The 13,994-nt window shown below is 32.4% G+C and overlaps 1 protein-coding gene across 2 annotated transcripts in view; it reads right to left on the reverse strand.

Annotated features, from left to right (window-relative positions):
- Nucleotides 1–13,994, reverse strand: part of LOC121125647 (dopamine D2-like receptor) — a 161,614-nt gene that overhangs the window by 71,416 nt on the left and 76,204 nt on the right. For both annotated transcript variants that reach the window (XM_040720840.2, XM_071891573.1), the window contains one exon: nt 1,011–1,414. In XM_040720840.2, the coding sequence (XP_040576774.1) occupies nt 1,011–1,307 (297 nt within the window). In that variant the 5' untranslated portion in view covers nt 1,308–1,414. The remainder of the gene's footprint in view (nt 1–1,010; nt 1,415–13,994) is intronic.

The following is a 13,994-nucleotide window of genomic DNA, read 5'->3' on the forward strand; positions in this document are numbered from 1 at the left end:
CAGATTTTGGGCAAGCCAGTCTATGAACCTAACCATATGCCTGTTTCGCCCTTTTAACTTTTTTGGATGTGTGCTATAGGGTTATTGTCTTGCTGGAACGATCAAGCTTCAGCATCTTGCTGATTGATGCAGATGCATTTCAAGAATATCGATTGTCTTTCATTTTCATTTTGCCGTCAATTTTGTTAAAGTTCTCGAGTTCTATTGGTAGTAAAAAAAAAGCTATAATCATGAAATTGTGTTTCACTGTTGGAATAGTGTTTTTGGGGTTGAAAGCTTGGGCCTTCTGTCGAAAATGTGTTGATGCTGGTTGTTTCCAAATAACTCTAGCTTTGTCTTATCTGACAAAGCTGGTTGCGCTACAAGTTGAGTTCATCATTTTTGTGCTCATTGCATATTTCTGCTTCGACTTTATGTGCCTACTCTTGAGGAGTGGAGTCTTTCTTGGCACACAACCCCGGAACACATCCTTGTGCAAAACTCTTTATAAACTTAATCATACAAGTAAAGTTCATGTTGCTTCCAACCCATGTTGGATGGATTTGAGAATTGTCTTTGGATTTTTGGCAACTTACTGGACTGTATATCGCACTTGTGCTGTGCTAAGCTTGGACTTCCTACCATGTAGAGGAAGATTCTTGACATAGGCAGTTCTTTTGAATTTAGTGATATGCTAGGACAGAAAATTAAGATATCGAAAACTTGATAAGTACATGAATACTTGTGAAACAAGCAAAATGGTTTTTGAGGCATAAAAAATATTTTATAAAAGAAGATGAAATTTTTAATCAATAAATAGTAATCATAATCAAAAAATTAAAAACAATTGTTCAACTGTATATATTCATAACGTATAGAATAATGTAAGACATACTACTTTTCTTGATTTTTGCTCAAAATTATTTTATTTTGACGCAACTTATATATAAACTTTAAAAAAAATTGACAATAAACATTTTCTATCATTTTGATAAATAACAAATTAATGATGAACTATAACCTTAACTTACCAGCACATAAACAGAAAAGGGCATTACAAATCCGGCTACTAGTAGATCTGCAACTGCCAGAGACACTATAAAATAATTTGTTAAGTTCTGCAGAACCTTTTCTCGAGCAACACTAAGAATAACTAAAACATTTCCAAAAACGACAACAACACAAAGCAATAATAGAAGCAGGGCCCAATAGTTTGGTATCGTCTCCTCATCTTCTGGTTCTTCATCTGACAGGGAAGGAAGTGGGCTGAAGGATGAAGAGGAGTCTGATATGATCGAATGAATTGTAGGCAAATATATGGAATCCATACTGTTTAAGCAGTTTAAATTTTACTTTACTAAAATATATAATGTTTTTTGTTTTTTTTGGGTAGAAGAATCTTCGTGAGAACTTAGGGTATCATCATAAGCATATTCTGAAAAAAAAAAAAAAGTATTCACGGGATAATATAATTGTTAAATATATACTTTATAGTAAGGGTAGATACATTTGTTAGTGAAGGGCCACATTTAGAATAAATACTTTATAAATATATTTAATAGAAATAAACCGATGTAGCTCAGATTAAATTATTCTTTGAAACTCAATGTGTGTAGTCACTATTTATGGGCGTTCTTAACTCTTTGATATTAAATATATTTTTATAACTTGTTTCGTGAAAAGGCTAAAACAAAAAAAAACCTAAATAGAGCGGTATTTAATAGTAGGTGTGTTACAAAATGCCGATTTACAGGAGGCATGCACTGAAGTCTTTTTTGGGGATCCCCATAGACATGCTGGATTTGTATAAATCAATAAGGCAATCAATTTGACGTCAATTATATATTTAATGTAGATCATTTCTTAAACTTTCACCATTTTTTTTAATACTTTGTTTAATCGCACTTGCTGGAAAATAAGTCATTTCAAGATAGTCTTCAAAATCACAAATGGAGTGTAATGGATCAAATAGTCATGAAAACCTGGATTTTTTCCCCCTCCACTCGTGTAACAGCTGATTCTAGCTGCTTTTATCCAAAAAAAACATCAAAATGTCAGGGTTGCTATTTTTTTTTGTTTAACATCCTTCAAATGCAGATGATTTTATAACGAGATATAAATATATTTTGGCCTACATTTTACAAATATCATATATGATTTATTTGCTTTTCTATGAGATATTTATCGATTTTTTTTTCTATTTTTATACGTGGACCATACCTACTTAGCTAGCAACTAAAACATCTTGAATCAACTTGTAAACCGTTCTCTATTGTTTCTAATAACAAACAATGGTATTAAATAAAGATATGCCTTATTCTTGCAAGCGTTGCAAATATAAGCCATAAATCAATTTGTACATACATATATAAAAGGGTGGTCTGAAAATTTTGCGACCTAACAAGGAAGACAGACGGTTTTTTTCACTTTTTGCTTTATTTTTTTACATAGTTTTTTCGTAAACCTATACACTTCTCCCAGCAAGGCTTATTTCTTTAAATAGTAAAAAAAAGACTGCACGTTTTTCTTTACAAATTGATTGTTCACTAGACACTTTTTGGATTGACTTAGACGCGTCAAATTTTTGCAAAACAAGCATTTTGTTTGAATTTATTTCAAAGTTACTCTTTCAATAGCAAACATTTAATGATAGCTCAATACCCTATTATTTCAATTTTAAGACTCACATTCATTCACAAACACGACTTTATATAACAACTGCACTTCCAAAATAGCTGGAACTGTTTGAGAGTAACTGTCAACAGATGCTAGATAGATGTAACTAACTTGCATTTACGATTGTTACCATCATCACATTGAGGTCGGAAACTCTTCAGACCACCCCAGTATGATAAAAGGAATAAATATGTATAATACACCGATCAAAAAGAAACCTTTATTCTTAAAGCACATTTTCATTCGAGTAATAAATTTATTTTTTACATTGTTATACACATTTCTGTTATTGACAGATAAAAAGAAAGCTTATTTGGGTTTATTTCCAAATTTTCTACAATTGAAAAAAATATAGATTAAAAATTAATTTAGGGAAAACAATTTCTCTTACTTTTCAAGCATTGTTTATTTTTCTAAAAATAAATAATTTCAAAGAATAAATAATCTTACAAAAGTTTTCAAAGAATTATCCTCTAAATTCAATTAAGCTTTTTTTTTCATAGCTAAAAAATTACTAATAACATCAAATCAGTGCTTTGTAACCAAAGAAAATATATAAAGCGTCAAAGTTTTTATTGAGGAGGTTGTTATAGACTCGAGATGACGTCAGATATTGTGGGGATATTGAGTCTATAAAAATTTATACTGGTTATTCATCTTTTTTTTCCTTGATTTTCAAAGAATACAGGGTGGGGCATTCAACTGTGGATTTGAGAGATTAGTTTAGAAATACATTAATAGCTCTATATTTTCAAAAATAGACCATAAAATAATGTTATCAAAATATATGAACAAGGTTTTTGCAAAACTTTTTTCACTCAATGTCACCACCTTCATTATCAATCACAGCCTTTACACATCGTCTAAAGTCCAGGCAGGAAGTGATGACAAACTCCTTTGCTAGATTTTCCTATGTAGCCACTATGGAAGACTTCACTGGGTCCACATTTGACTGTAAGGTTCTGTTGGTTTCCTTCTTCAAAGTGTCCCATATAGAAAATTCCAGTGATTTCAAATCTGGTGAGGAAGAGGGCTTTATCTATTTGGACCAGAATCAAGCCATGCTATCTGCGCTAAACTCTTGGTAATTGGCAGACGTGTAAGAGGGGGTGCGATCGGTGTCCAGACGTAGTTACCCTAAGGGTAGTTGGTCTTCAGCCATAGTAAGATGGTGTACCTAAGCACCTTATAGTAAGTATCCTGGCTGATTTTCTATCCAGCTTTGAAAAAGAATGAAGGCATCTGATTTACGTTAAAGGCCACAACGCTAAAGGCCACTGTTTGGTCTTAATATTTGGTTTGGTAAGCCCCTTAGAACTTTTCTTTTGTTTCTGCAAGCCTGCGGTTGTGCAATTGATCAACTGTGAAAACTATCTTGTGCGAGATAATTTTCAGAATTGACTCCTTTGCCTTGACCCATGTTAGGATTTACTTGCACCCTTTGAGCCTCTTGGCTTTCATATTGTGGTTATATAGTGAAATAAATGAATCCCAAGTTGTGCTTTATAGCCCTGATGATGGTCCTAGAAGCCACAGAGAAGTCGTTGGTGAGGTGATTCATCGACAAAGTTGGATCCTCTTTTTTTCATCTTTGTGAACAAAAAATACCAGGCTCTTAAAACTCTTAGCAATGTCCGTAATCTTCGTCACATCAACTCCAGGATTTAGGAGATCAGGGATACCACTGCATTTTGCATGATGATGGAATGACTAAATGATTAAGTATATTTTGCTTATGTAGAAAGGACTGTGGAAACAGACTACCAAAAAATCCTCACTAAACCTTTTCATCATAATGAAAAAATAAACATTAATTAACGGTCCACGTTTGCTGCCTTACCCTGTATATAAATATATGTTTATCATACAGTGGGATAGAAAAGAGTTGATGTTTTTTCATGGGATACCAGCACCCTCAGGCAATACTAGTTGCAATATATATTATACCACACAACTTTACTTCAGATAATAAACAGAAAAATGCTTAAATCAATTGGTATTTAGCGAAATAAGTCAATCATATCAACTGCTATTTATCACTCAAGTACACACAAACTGTCATTGTCATACTTTTATCGATAAATTTTATAAAATGAATTACATATACTGGATGTGCAAGCTATTTTAGCGACGAAATAATATTTTTTTTTCAAATGCAATTTTCTCTTCAAAAATTCTACTAGATTAAAAAAATAATATTGGATTCTGAATTTTTTGTAGATTTTGATTTATTTAATTCATTGAAATTATGTAGAGTCTCAATTAAAGTCTCTGTACAAGGCTAAAATAAAAAAATACGGAACAACATATATATATATTTACTCCATTTTTTTTCTAACTGTTGCAGATTTGAGCAAGATATCTGATAAACAAAATCAGCTACCAAAGGCATGTGTTTACGTAAGAGAGGGATCCAAATTGGCAGGATATTTAACTGGAGTATCCTGTATGTATTTTCTTATATTAAAATACTACATAGTATTGTATTTGATACAGTAATGTTGTATTTTCAATACTTTATTAAAAGCGTAGCTATTCAGTTGAATTACTTTATGATAGTCGAAATTTATTTATATAAATTAAATATGGGCGATATATAGTATATACGTATGTCAAGAAATAAGCAAGAAGTCCTATTTTTGGTCTTTGTAGATTATTGCTTAACTTATTACTTTGTTTATTTATTAAATTATGAGCAGTTAGATAATTCGATGTATCATATGTTATAAAAAGTCATGGAGTCCTCCTAGGAATCTGTACCAGGAGCAACAATCATTGCTTGAGCTCGAATATCAATGAGATGTTTGTTTTGCAACTTTAGAAGCGAATTTGAAGCAACAGCAATGATGACTGACTCTCAAAGGGTTTGAAGACAATTTTCAGAGCATCAGTTTAATTTTGACCATTAAACTTGCAAATCATAATCCAATAGATTTTTTTTTGTGTAGCGCACGATCCAACGATAATTCAGTTAGCTCACAAAATTATTTTTTTTTCTCTATTTTTTTTAATAATGGAAAATTGTGGAGTACACCAAAATAAGCTATTTTTCATCTGTCAACAAAAGACGAATAATGCAAAGTAGTTGATATTTTTTTTAATGCGTTGGGGACGTGCGTATCAACAAGTAAAAGCTAAATATAAGAATCGAATGAGAACTTTATTAAATAAAGAAAAGTTTCTTTTTGAAAGGAGTAGTACATTTATTCCTTGTATCAGATCGGTTAGTCTGATAATTATCCAACCTCAAAATATAGATGACAATAATCGGAAAAAAACAACAAATGAAATCACATCTATCTAGCATCTGTTGACGGTTACTCACAAGATACTGTTAAATTAATATCGGTTTCTTTTTGGTCAGTGTAATTATCCTTATATCATACAATGGTCGTCCAAAGAGTTTCAGACCTCAACGTGATTAGGACAATAATCGGAAATACAAGCTAGTCACATCTATTCATCATCTGCTGACAGCACCTAACCAAAATTTCAACTATTTTATAAATGTAGCTGTTATATAACAGTCGTTTCAATAAGTTGATGGCGGTTTTTTTTTTGAAATTGGACAAAATGGAGTATTCAGCAGTCGTTAAATATTTGTTTTTGAAAGTGTAACCTTTAAATAAATTCAAATAACTGCAGTTATACATAAATAAGGTTTGTTATGTTAAAATTTGACGCGTCTAAGTCAATCCTAAAAGTGTTTTGTGAAAAATTATTTCGCTAAAAAAACGTCTTGTACTATTTTGACGATTTACATAGTTGGGAGCTTCACTCTGATAAGTGTATTGAGTTATAGGTAAACTTTGTTGGAAAATTTAAAAATAGAATTGATAATTTAGAAAAAAAAGTCTTGTTTTTTTGATATGTCGGATACTTTTCAAACCACTCTCGTGTTATGATTTATGGCTTTTTTTTTTTGTAACGGTTGTTTTGCAAAAAGCAATATTTTATTAAATACAAATGTTTGTTATTAGAAACAATAGAGAGCAATTTAAAAGTTGTTCCAAGAGTCTTTAGTTTCTTAATAAGTTGGTATGGACAAATAATTGTCCATGTATAAAAATATCAATATTAGTTTATGATGAAGTATTGATATTATGTATGTTATAAAATATAATTATAAAAAGTGATGAAGATCTTGTGTATTTTAGGAAATTGAACAAAAAAAATATAATAACTTGGTAACCTGATATTTTTTCCTAAATGTGCACATTTGAATGTTCAATCAGGTTTTTAATGTAGTTGGTTATAATGTTCACTACTGAGGAGTTCAATAGTAATGACATGCAAAAGTTCATTTATTCTTTAGATTACCAATTCCAAAAAAATCGGGCCAGCAAGAAAAGTACAGACGATGAAGATCACTATTTATATACATACAATACAGTGTAGCAATTAATAACTCAAAAAATATAACTTTTTGTTTCGATAATAGAGAGGATATTTCCACAATAAATCCTCAAATTTATACTCCGCTTTTCATGTTCAGCTCGCACTTTACTAAAAAAATACTCATATCAATTCATATTTGTTCTCTCCTCAGGAATGAAAGAATAATAATAAGAAAAGTAGATGAAAATAAAAAATATAGTTTGATATATGACGAGCATTTTAGTCGTAAGAGCGCTCGCTGATAAAAAGAAAGACAATTCATTTGAACACACTAGCATTTACATTTTATTCAAATTTTAAGATATATTGAAAATGCACATATATAATGATTTACATAAGAGACCAATAACAAAAGGAACAGAGAATTGCTCTTGTTATACATACACACGCCTTCAATATTTAATTAATAAGATATCTTTGTTATTTCTTAGATCAAAATATGGTTTGATGTACAACAATATTATGTAGCATATATAGAGTACACTTAGTGACTTGTTGTATTAGATTCATACAGACAGAAGGAAAGACAAACTTTTATTTATTTATAAAGCTTACAAAAATTGGTTGATTTATTTATAGTTTTTTGCTAATTTGAACCTACATGCAGCTGAATGTCAGAGGTTGTATAAACAATTTCTAATTTCATACGTATGAATGATATGTTGTATGTTTTAGAAGAAGAAGTTCACTTTTCAAGAATTAAATACAGTGTGTCCACGATAAATTGGAACTACTTTAAACTTCATCCACATCTATAATGTGGATATTCGGGATTAAATCAACCTAATATAAAAGGTTGCATGAACAATACACTATAACTTCCACCACAATTGTTTTGACAACAAACAATAGTCATCATGGAACAAGCAAGGAGAGACGCCATCCTCGAATGGGCTCGCGTAGGTAGATAGCCTTTTGCTATCTACAAGCTTCTTAACTACCCCAAGACCACGGTGTATCGGGTATTCAATGCCTGGGAGGTTGAGGGGAAGGTCTGCTGCAAGGCCCACAACATGAGCAGTGACCGAATCTGCACTCCCCGCTTCCTGAAGGGCTCCAGAAGTCCATCAAGGCTTCGCTGGGGACTTCCTTGTCCAGGTTGGCCAAGAACGGTGGAGTGAGCAAACAGCTAGTCTCCAAGGCTGTGAATGAGGACCTCGGGTACAAGTCATACCGAATGGCCAAACAACACATACTCACGGCATCCATTAAGGCCACCAGGCTCACCAACGGTAAGTGTCTCCTCAATGACATGACGAGCCATGGTGGAAGAATCATGTTCTTCTCCGACGAGAAGAACTAGACTGTCGACAGAAGCTACAACGTCCAGAATGACAGGTGGCTTGCCAAGGAGAGAGAAAAGGTCCCTGCAGTCTTCACCACAAAGTTCCCGGCCTCTGTGATGACACTGGGTGTCATCTGCAGCACCGGTGAGGTGATGGCTCCTTTCTTCTTCAATCCCAAGGAAAGGGTTAACGCAATAAGGTACTGCGAAGTCATGGAGGAGTTCGTCATCCCCTGGATGAAGGATACGGCCGCTGGGAGGGAGTTCATATTCCAACAAGACTCAGCGCCCGAACACATCGCCATGAGGACCACTAACCTCTTCAACTCCCACGACATCACTTTTTGGGATCGCAACACCTGGCCCTCCAACTCACCCGACCTCAATCCGTGTGATTACTACTGGTAGGGGAAGTTGGTGTGGGAGGTGTGCAAGGTCAGCCACAAGAGCATTGCGGCCCTGAAGGGCTCTATTACGAGGGAGTGGAATGCTGTTGATTCCACAGAAGTCATCAGGGCATGCAAATCCTTTAGGGGCAAGATGAAGAAGATGGTGGCTGCTGAGGGAGGACATATTGAATAAATATCATGTCTAACTTTTTCATATTAACAAATACACTCCAAATTCCATTTTTATCAAGCAGGTTGAATTTTAAGATAGTTCCAATTTATCGTGGACACCCTGTATTAATGACAACAGCTCAGGAAAAGAAAACTAACTTAAGACTAAAGTGCTCATCAGACATCCCCAAAAAATGCACCGGTTTTTTTAAATAGTTATAGCTTCACAACAGAAATTCTGTAATACTTTCCTTCTTTCATAAACACCCACAATCGTAATTGCTTTATATCTAGATGTTTTCTATTGAAGAATTATATAATGAAAATAATAGTTTTGGAAATAAAACAAGGATTTTAAGCACAGAAAATAATTTACCCGCAAGTGAATGTTTATCATTTGCAACTCTAACTTTTGTGATCTCTAAGAAGATATATTGTCAAACATAGAGTTAGCATATTTTGTAGGAGATTCCCTCATCATAGTTTTTACGTCTACCCAAGTTTGATAAACCATATCGTTGCAAAAGATATGATGGATCCACATTTTCTCTGATTCGAGTTGGTTCAGATCTATGAACGTAAATATTCGATAAAATTTCGGTTACCCAAATTTTCAGATCCAAATTAAAAAAAAAAAAAAAAAAATTAGACAGATACTTGCCAAAATTGTAGAAACAATTTTACTCAAAATTCGGACCTAAACAAAATATGATTTGGGTAAAAGTTACATTTTTACTCATTATTGATGCCAAACCAATAAATAACACGTTTTTATTTACTTTTAGAATTATTGTAATAATAACATCGGACACGTTTTTACTTTTATTGTACTTGCAATATCTCCTTCGAAAAGAAACCCAAAAAGGCCTAAAATCAATTCGGAAGAATTAGCCAATTCTTCCATCGATTTAATTATTATTCAATAATAGTTGATAATTATTGACAGTTTAATAAAAACTCATACCTATACAACCAATCCAATTTAAGAACACTGATTAGAAGAAAAGGGGGAACACTTTGACAGCTGACAACAGCATATATTGTACATCTTTATGTTTGTGAGCGCAACCTTATCTACCTAACACAACACATTCAATATATTTTGCTATCACCTCTCATTTTTCTCCTAATCGGGGTTTGAACGTAGATTGGTTGAATTATAATTAGCTCTTTTTAAACAGTAAACATTTTGTGTAGTTATTTAGCATTTGTTATCCAGTATGGAAAAATTGCCAAACTTGTCGATTGTAACATAGTAAACATTACAATCGATTTTTTGCAAAGAAAATTTAGCAGGTGCTTTATTTAGACAAATGGACCAGTTGATTGGGAACCTTAATCGTACGGTTGAAAACTTTTAGGTTATTATCTTTGGAGTCACGTGAAGTCATGAGTTTATCCTAAAAAGCTGGCGATGTTAGAAGAGATAAAAGAAAATATCAAACGGAAAATTGCTGCAATATCTGTAAATTTATTGAAAAAAGTAGTGAGAAATATGGCTCAGTGATTGTACTTTTATAAATGTGCTCATGATTGGCACATGCTTTTTATGAAATACTCTTGCGACAATTGAAAAGTTATTTTGATAATAAATTTTGGATAACTTGCAATGTCTGATTAAGTATGTATCACTCCATGATTAAATGTATACTAATTTTGTTTCTCAATGTTAAAGGAAGAAAAAAAATATAGTATCTTTTTTTACCCTAACAGAAAAACCCTTTACATGTTTATTTATACCGTACCTGGAAACAGCAGATCAGAGCTCAAGACCTGTTTTATCTCTAATTGTAGGTAAAGAGTAAAATATAAGTTTTTCCCGACGTCTAAATTGTTTTTACATTCGACAATATAAACAGTGTTTTAATTCCTTACGATAAAAATTGTTAGACAATTGATCTAACCAAATAGTTCTTTCTTTTGATAACTACATATACTAATATAGACAAAAAATATTCTATAGTTGCTCAAAAAAAGGAAGAACAAAAATAGATTGAGTGCTTTATTTATAGATTCTTTTTTAATCTGCCTATATTTTTTTCTTTCATTCATGTACAAAAACCTGAAATGACTACATACTTCTTATTACCCTTCAGAATCATTAATCAAGTATATAATTGATTCTGTCTGATTACCATTTTGAATGCAAAGGCTGTTCAACAAAAATAATGTTAAATAACGGCTTGAGTTGGAATAAGAAGGAAAGGAGAGGAGGCAGAAGAGAAAAGGATGAAAGAATATAACCGCAGTGGGAGATCCTTAATGAAATTAGGATTTTTTTTTTTGGATGAATTATATGTATGATGACAGCTTTGGAGTAGTAAGCTGTAGTACTCACATAATAGATATATGAATGCGTGTGGTGTGGAAAAAAAGAGTAATCGACTATATAATAATAATACAAAATAGGCAAGCAAGATCATTAAACTAATGAATTCACCAAAGAATGGCCCTATGCAGGGATAACATAATTAAATAGAATCAAGTGGTATTGTTTATCATCCAAATAATTCTTACTTCTGGTTATTTTTAAAAATAGAGACTTCTTTAAAATGTCTGCAATAGAGGATTTTCATGTGACATCAGTAAGGGTGTTCTGTACTCCGTTACTGAATACAAGGTGAGGTCCCAAAACGTGAAGGAGCATTTACTGACCTTTTTTTTGACCAAGATGCTTCTTTATGCAACCAAACAACAGCTAAAACCATAATAAACACGTTGTTTTATTATAATATGGCTCTAATTGTAAAAATAAAGGTTCTACTACAAAAGAGACGTGTGTAATCTCGTCCGCTCGGTGTCAGGGCCTAGAAGGCTGCAAAGACCAATGGCATCTTCATTTTGACTTCTATCTTCTGAGGTACTTTATGAAGCGTTCGCCACCGGTGCCCATGTATTATCGTGCTTTTGAGTTAGGACTCCTCCAAATCCATAAGAGAAAGCGTCTGCTGAGACATTCGTTTCTAATAACGAGTCGTATATTTTCAACACGGGGTTACAAGTGAGACTCTTCTTTATATCTTCTGGCGCCTTCTCCTACTCCGCACCCTAATACCATGCACTAGTAAATTTCAGAAATTCAGGTATGGGTTGCGTCCTGGTAGTTATGTCTTATAAGAATTTCATGAGCTGATTGACGGTTCCAAGCAATCCTCTAACCTCTTTATACCATGTAAGTAAGTGTTAAAATGTCAAATGTAACAACCAAAAAGGTAACACGTGTCCAATCTCCTCTGGTAAGACCCTTGGCATCTCCTTCCGGACTGTCTACAATATAAAAAAGTCAATTAGAGTCCCATACAGCCAAGAAAAACAAAACTTCTACAGCAACTTCCTTAATTTATTTTACTGGTGTTATCAACCACGTCTTTCAAATAATTTAAGTTATTTCAATCACAATTATTTTAGTACATATAAAGTTTAAAAGTAAAACGCCATGTCTTAGTTCCAAATCAAAATATTATTAGATTCTCAAAAATGGTAGTAAACACATCCACAAACGTCTTTTGTGTCCTCTGCAATATTTTACTATTGAAAAAAGACTAATAAAAGTTGTTATTATTAGTCAAATAGAGTTGCACTTATTGAGCATAAGTAAAAATTATAATTTTAATTTTACTCCATCTGACGTGTCAATTGTCTTAGAAGTCTATATAAATTATGTATTTTTCCTTTTCTAAGAACGACCGAAAGAAAAAATTTGGAAAATGAGATTCTTTAAATCTATTAAAATATCATTTATTCTTCACAGTTTAATATTATATGATTGTTAAAAACAAAACATAATTAACCATCTTTCAATATATCTTATTAAATTTACTCGTATATAGATTTTTTCTTTCGATTTTCGTCAACATTAGAAAGTCTCGAGAGATCATGAAATTCCGTCGAATCAGTAAAAAACAAACTACGAAAGCAAATGGCTTAAATTGATATCATACAATGTGGACACATGGATCCACATAAAAAATTAATCAGTATAGAATGAAAATCGAATTTTGATTGGAAAATAACGTTTTCTTTTTTATCAGAGTGGTGTATTAAATAATCTACCGCTTTATTTTGCATATTTACCAAGGATAACGTAAGTGACTTGTATTGGGTAGAGGAAGGATTAAACTGAAGGTTAATAAGTAGATATTATACTTGAGTAAAATTGATGACTGCTATTTACTATGGTACTTTAACTTCCCTTTTGCAAAAATTAAAGAAAATTCCTTCATATTTTTTCATCTTTAAATTACTATATAACTTTTTAAATTTAATAAATGACTCCATTTATTTAAATGTTATGTCTTGAGAGCTTTGCACAATTACAAAGCTCTCAAGGCATAAAAATTTTATCATTAAATATTTGACATTGTTTAGCATATTCTGTTTGAATACCATATTATTAAAATAAAATGTATTATGATAATTTATCAATCTAAAATTACTGTATGCTTTTACAAAATTACAGACATTTATAAATTTAAAGTTTGTGTTTAAATTTATTTTACTGTAATATCTTTTAGAGCTCGTTTTTGGTTCAAATAACAACATGATAAAGGAATTCCTTCTCATGATCAAATATTCTTTTGTGGCTTAGATTGGAAGTTAAATAACAAAATAAAAATTTGGCATACAAAAATGAACGTCAACGAAAAAAGTATTTAGTTAGGCAGCAAAACATGGAATCAAGAGATATCTTTAGAGATGCAGAAACATTTTCTTATTTAAAAAAAATCTACTTTTACAAAAGTCGACAACAAGACCATTGGAAACTTTAAAACTTAATAGTACACCTTTAGCCTAAGCTCAGCCTATACACGTTGGTGGAAGGCCTTGCAAGAGTTGATGACAAACTCTTTAGACAAGTTGTCCCAACCAGCAACCGTGGCAGTCTTCAGTCTTCACAGAGAAAAGTATAGCAGGTTCAATCTGTCGAGAAAAGGGGCCTATCTCTTTACCTCTCGAAACTCCTGGCATTGGGTGTTTGAGTATGAGAACAATGCCAAGTCACACTTTAAAGTTGTTTCGATGGTCCTAACAGCCACAGAGAAGTTGTTGGTGAGGCAATTGATGGATTTAATGGAGTCCTCCTTGATCATCTTCTC

This window comes from Lepeophtheirus salmonis, chromosome 10 (genome assembly GCF_016086655.4).
Source record: "Lepeophtheirus salmonis chromosome 10, UVic_Lsal_1.4, whole genome shotgun sequence".
Classification (NCBI taxonomy): domain Eukaryota; kingdom Metazoa; phylum Arthropoda; class Copepoda; order Siphonostomatoida; family Caligidae; genus Lepeophtheirus; species Lepeophtheirus salmonis.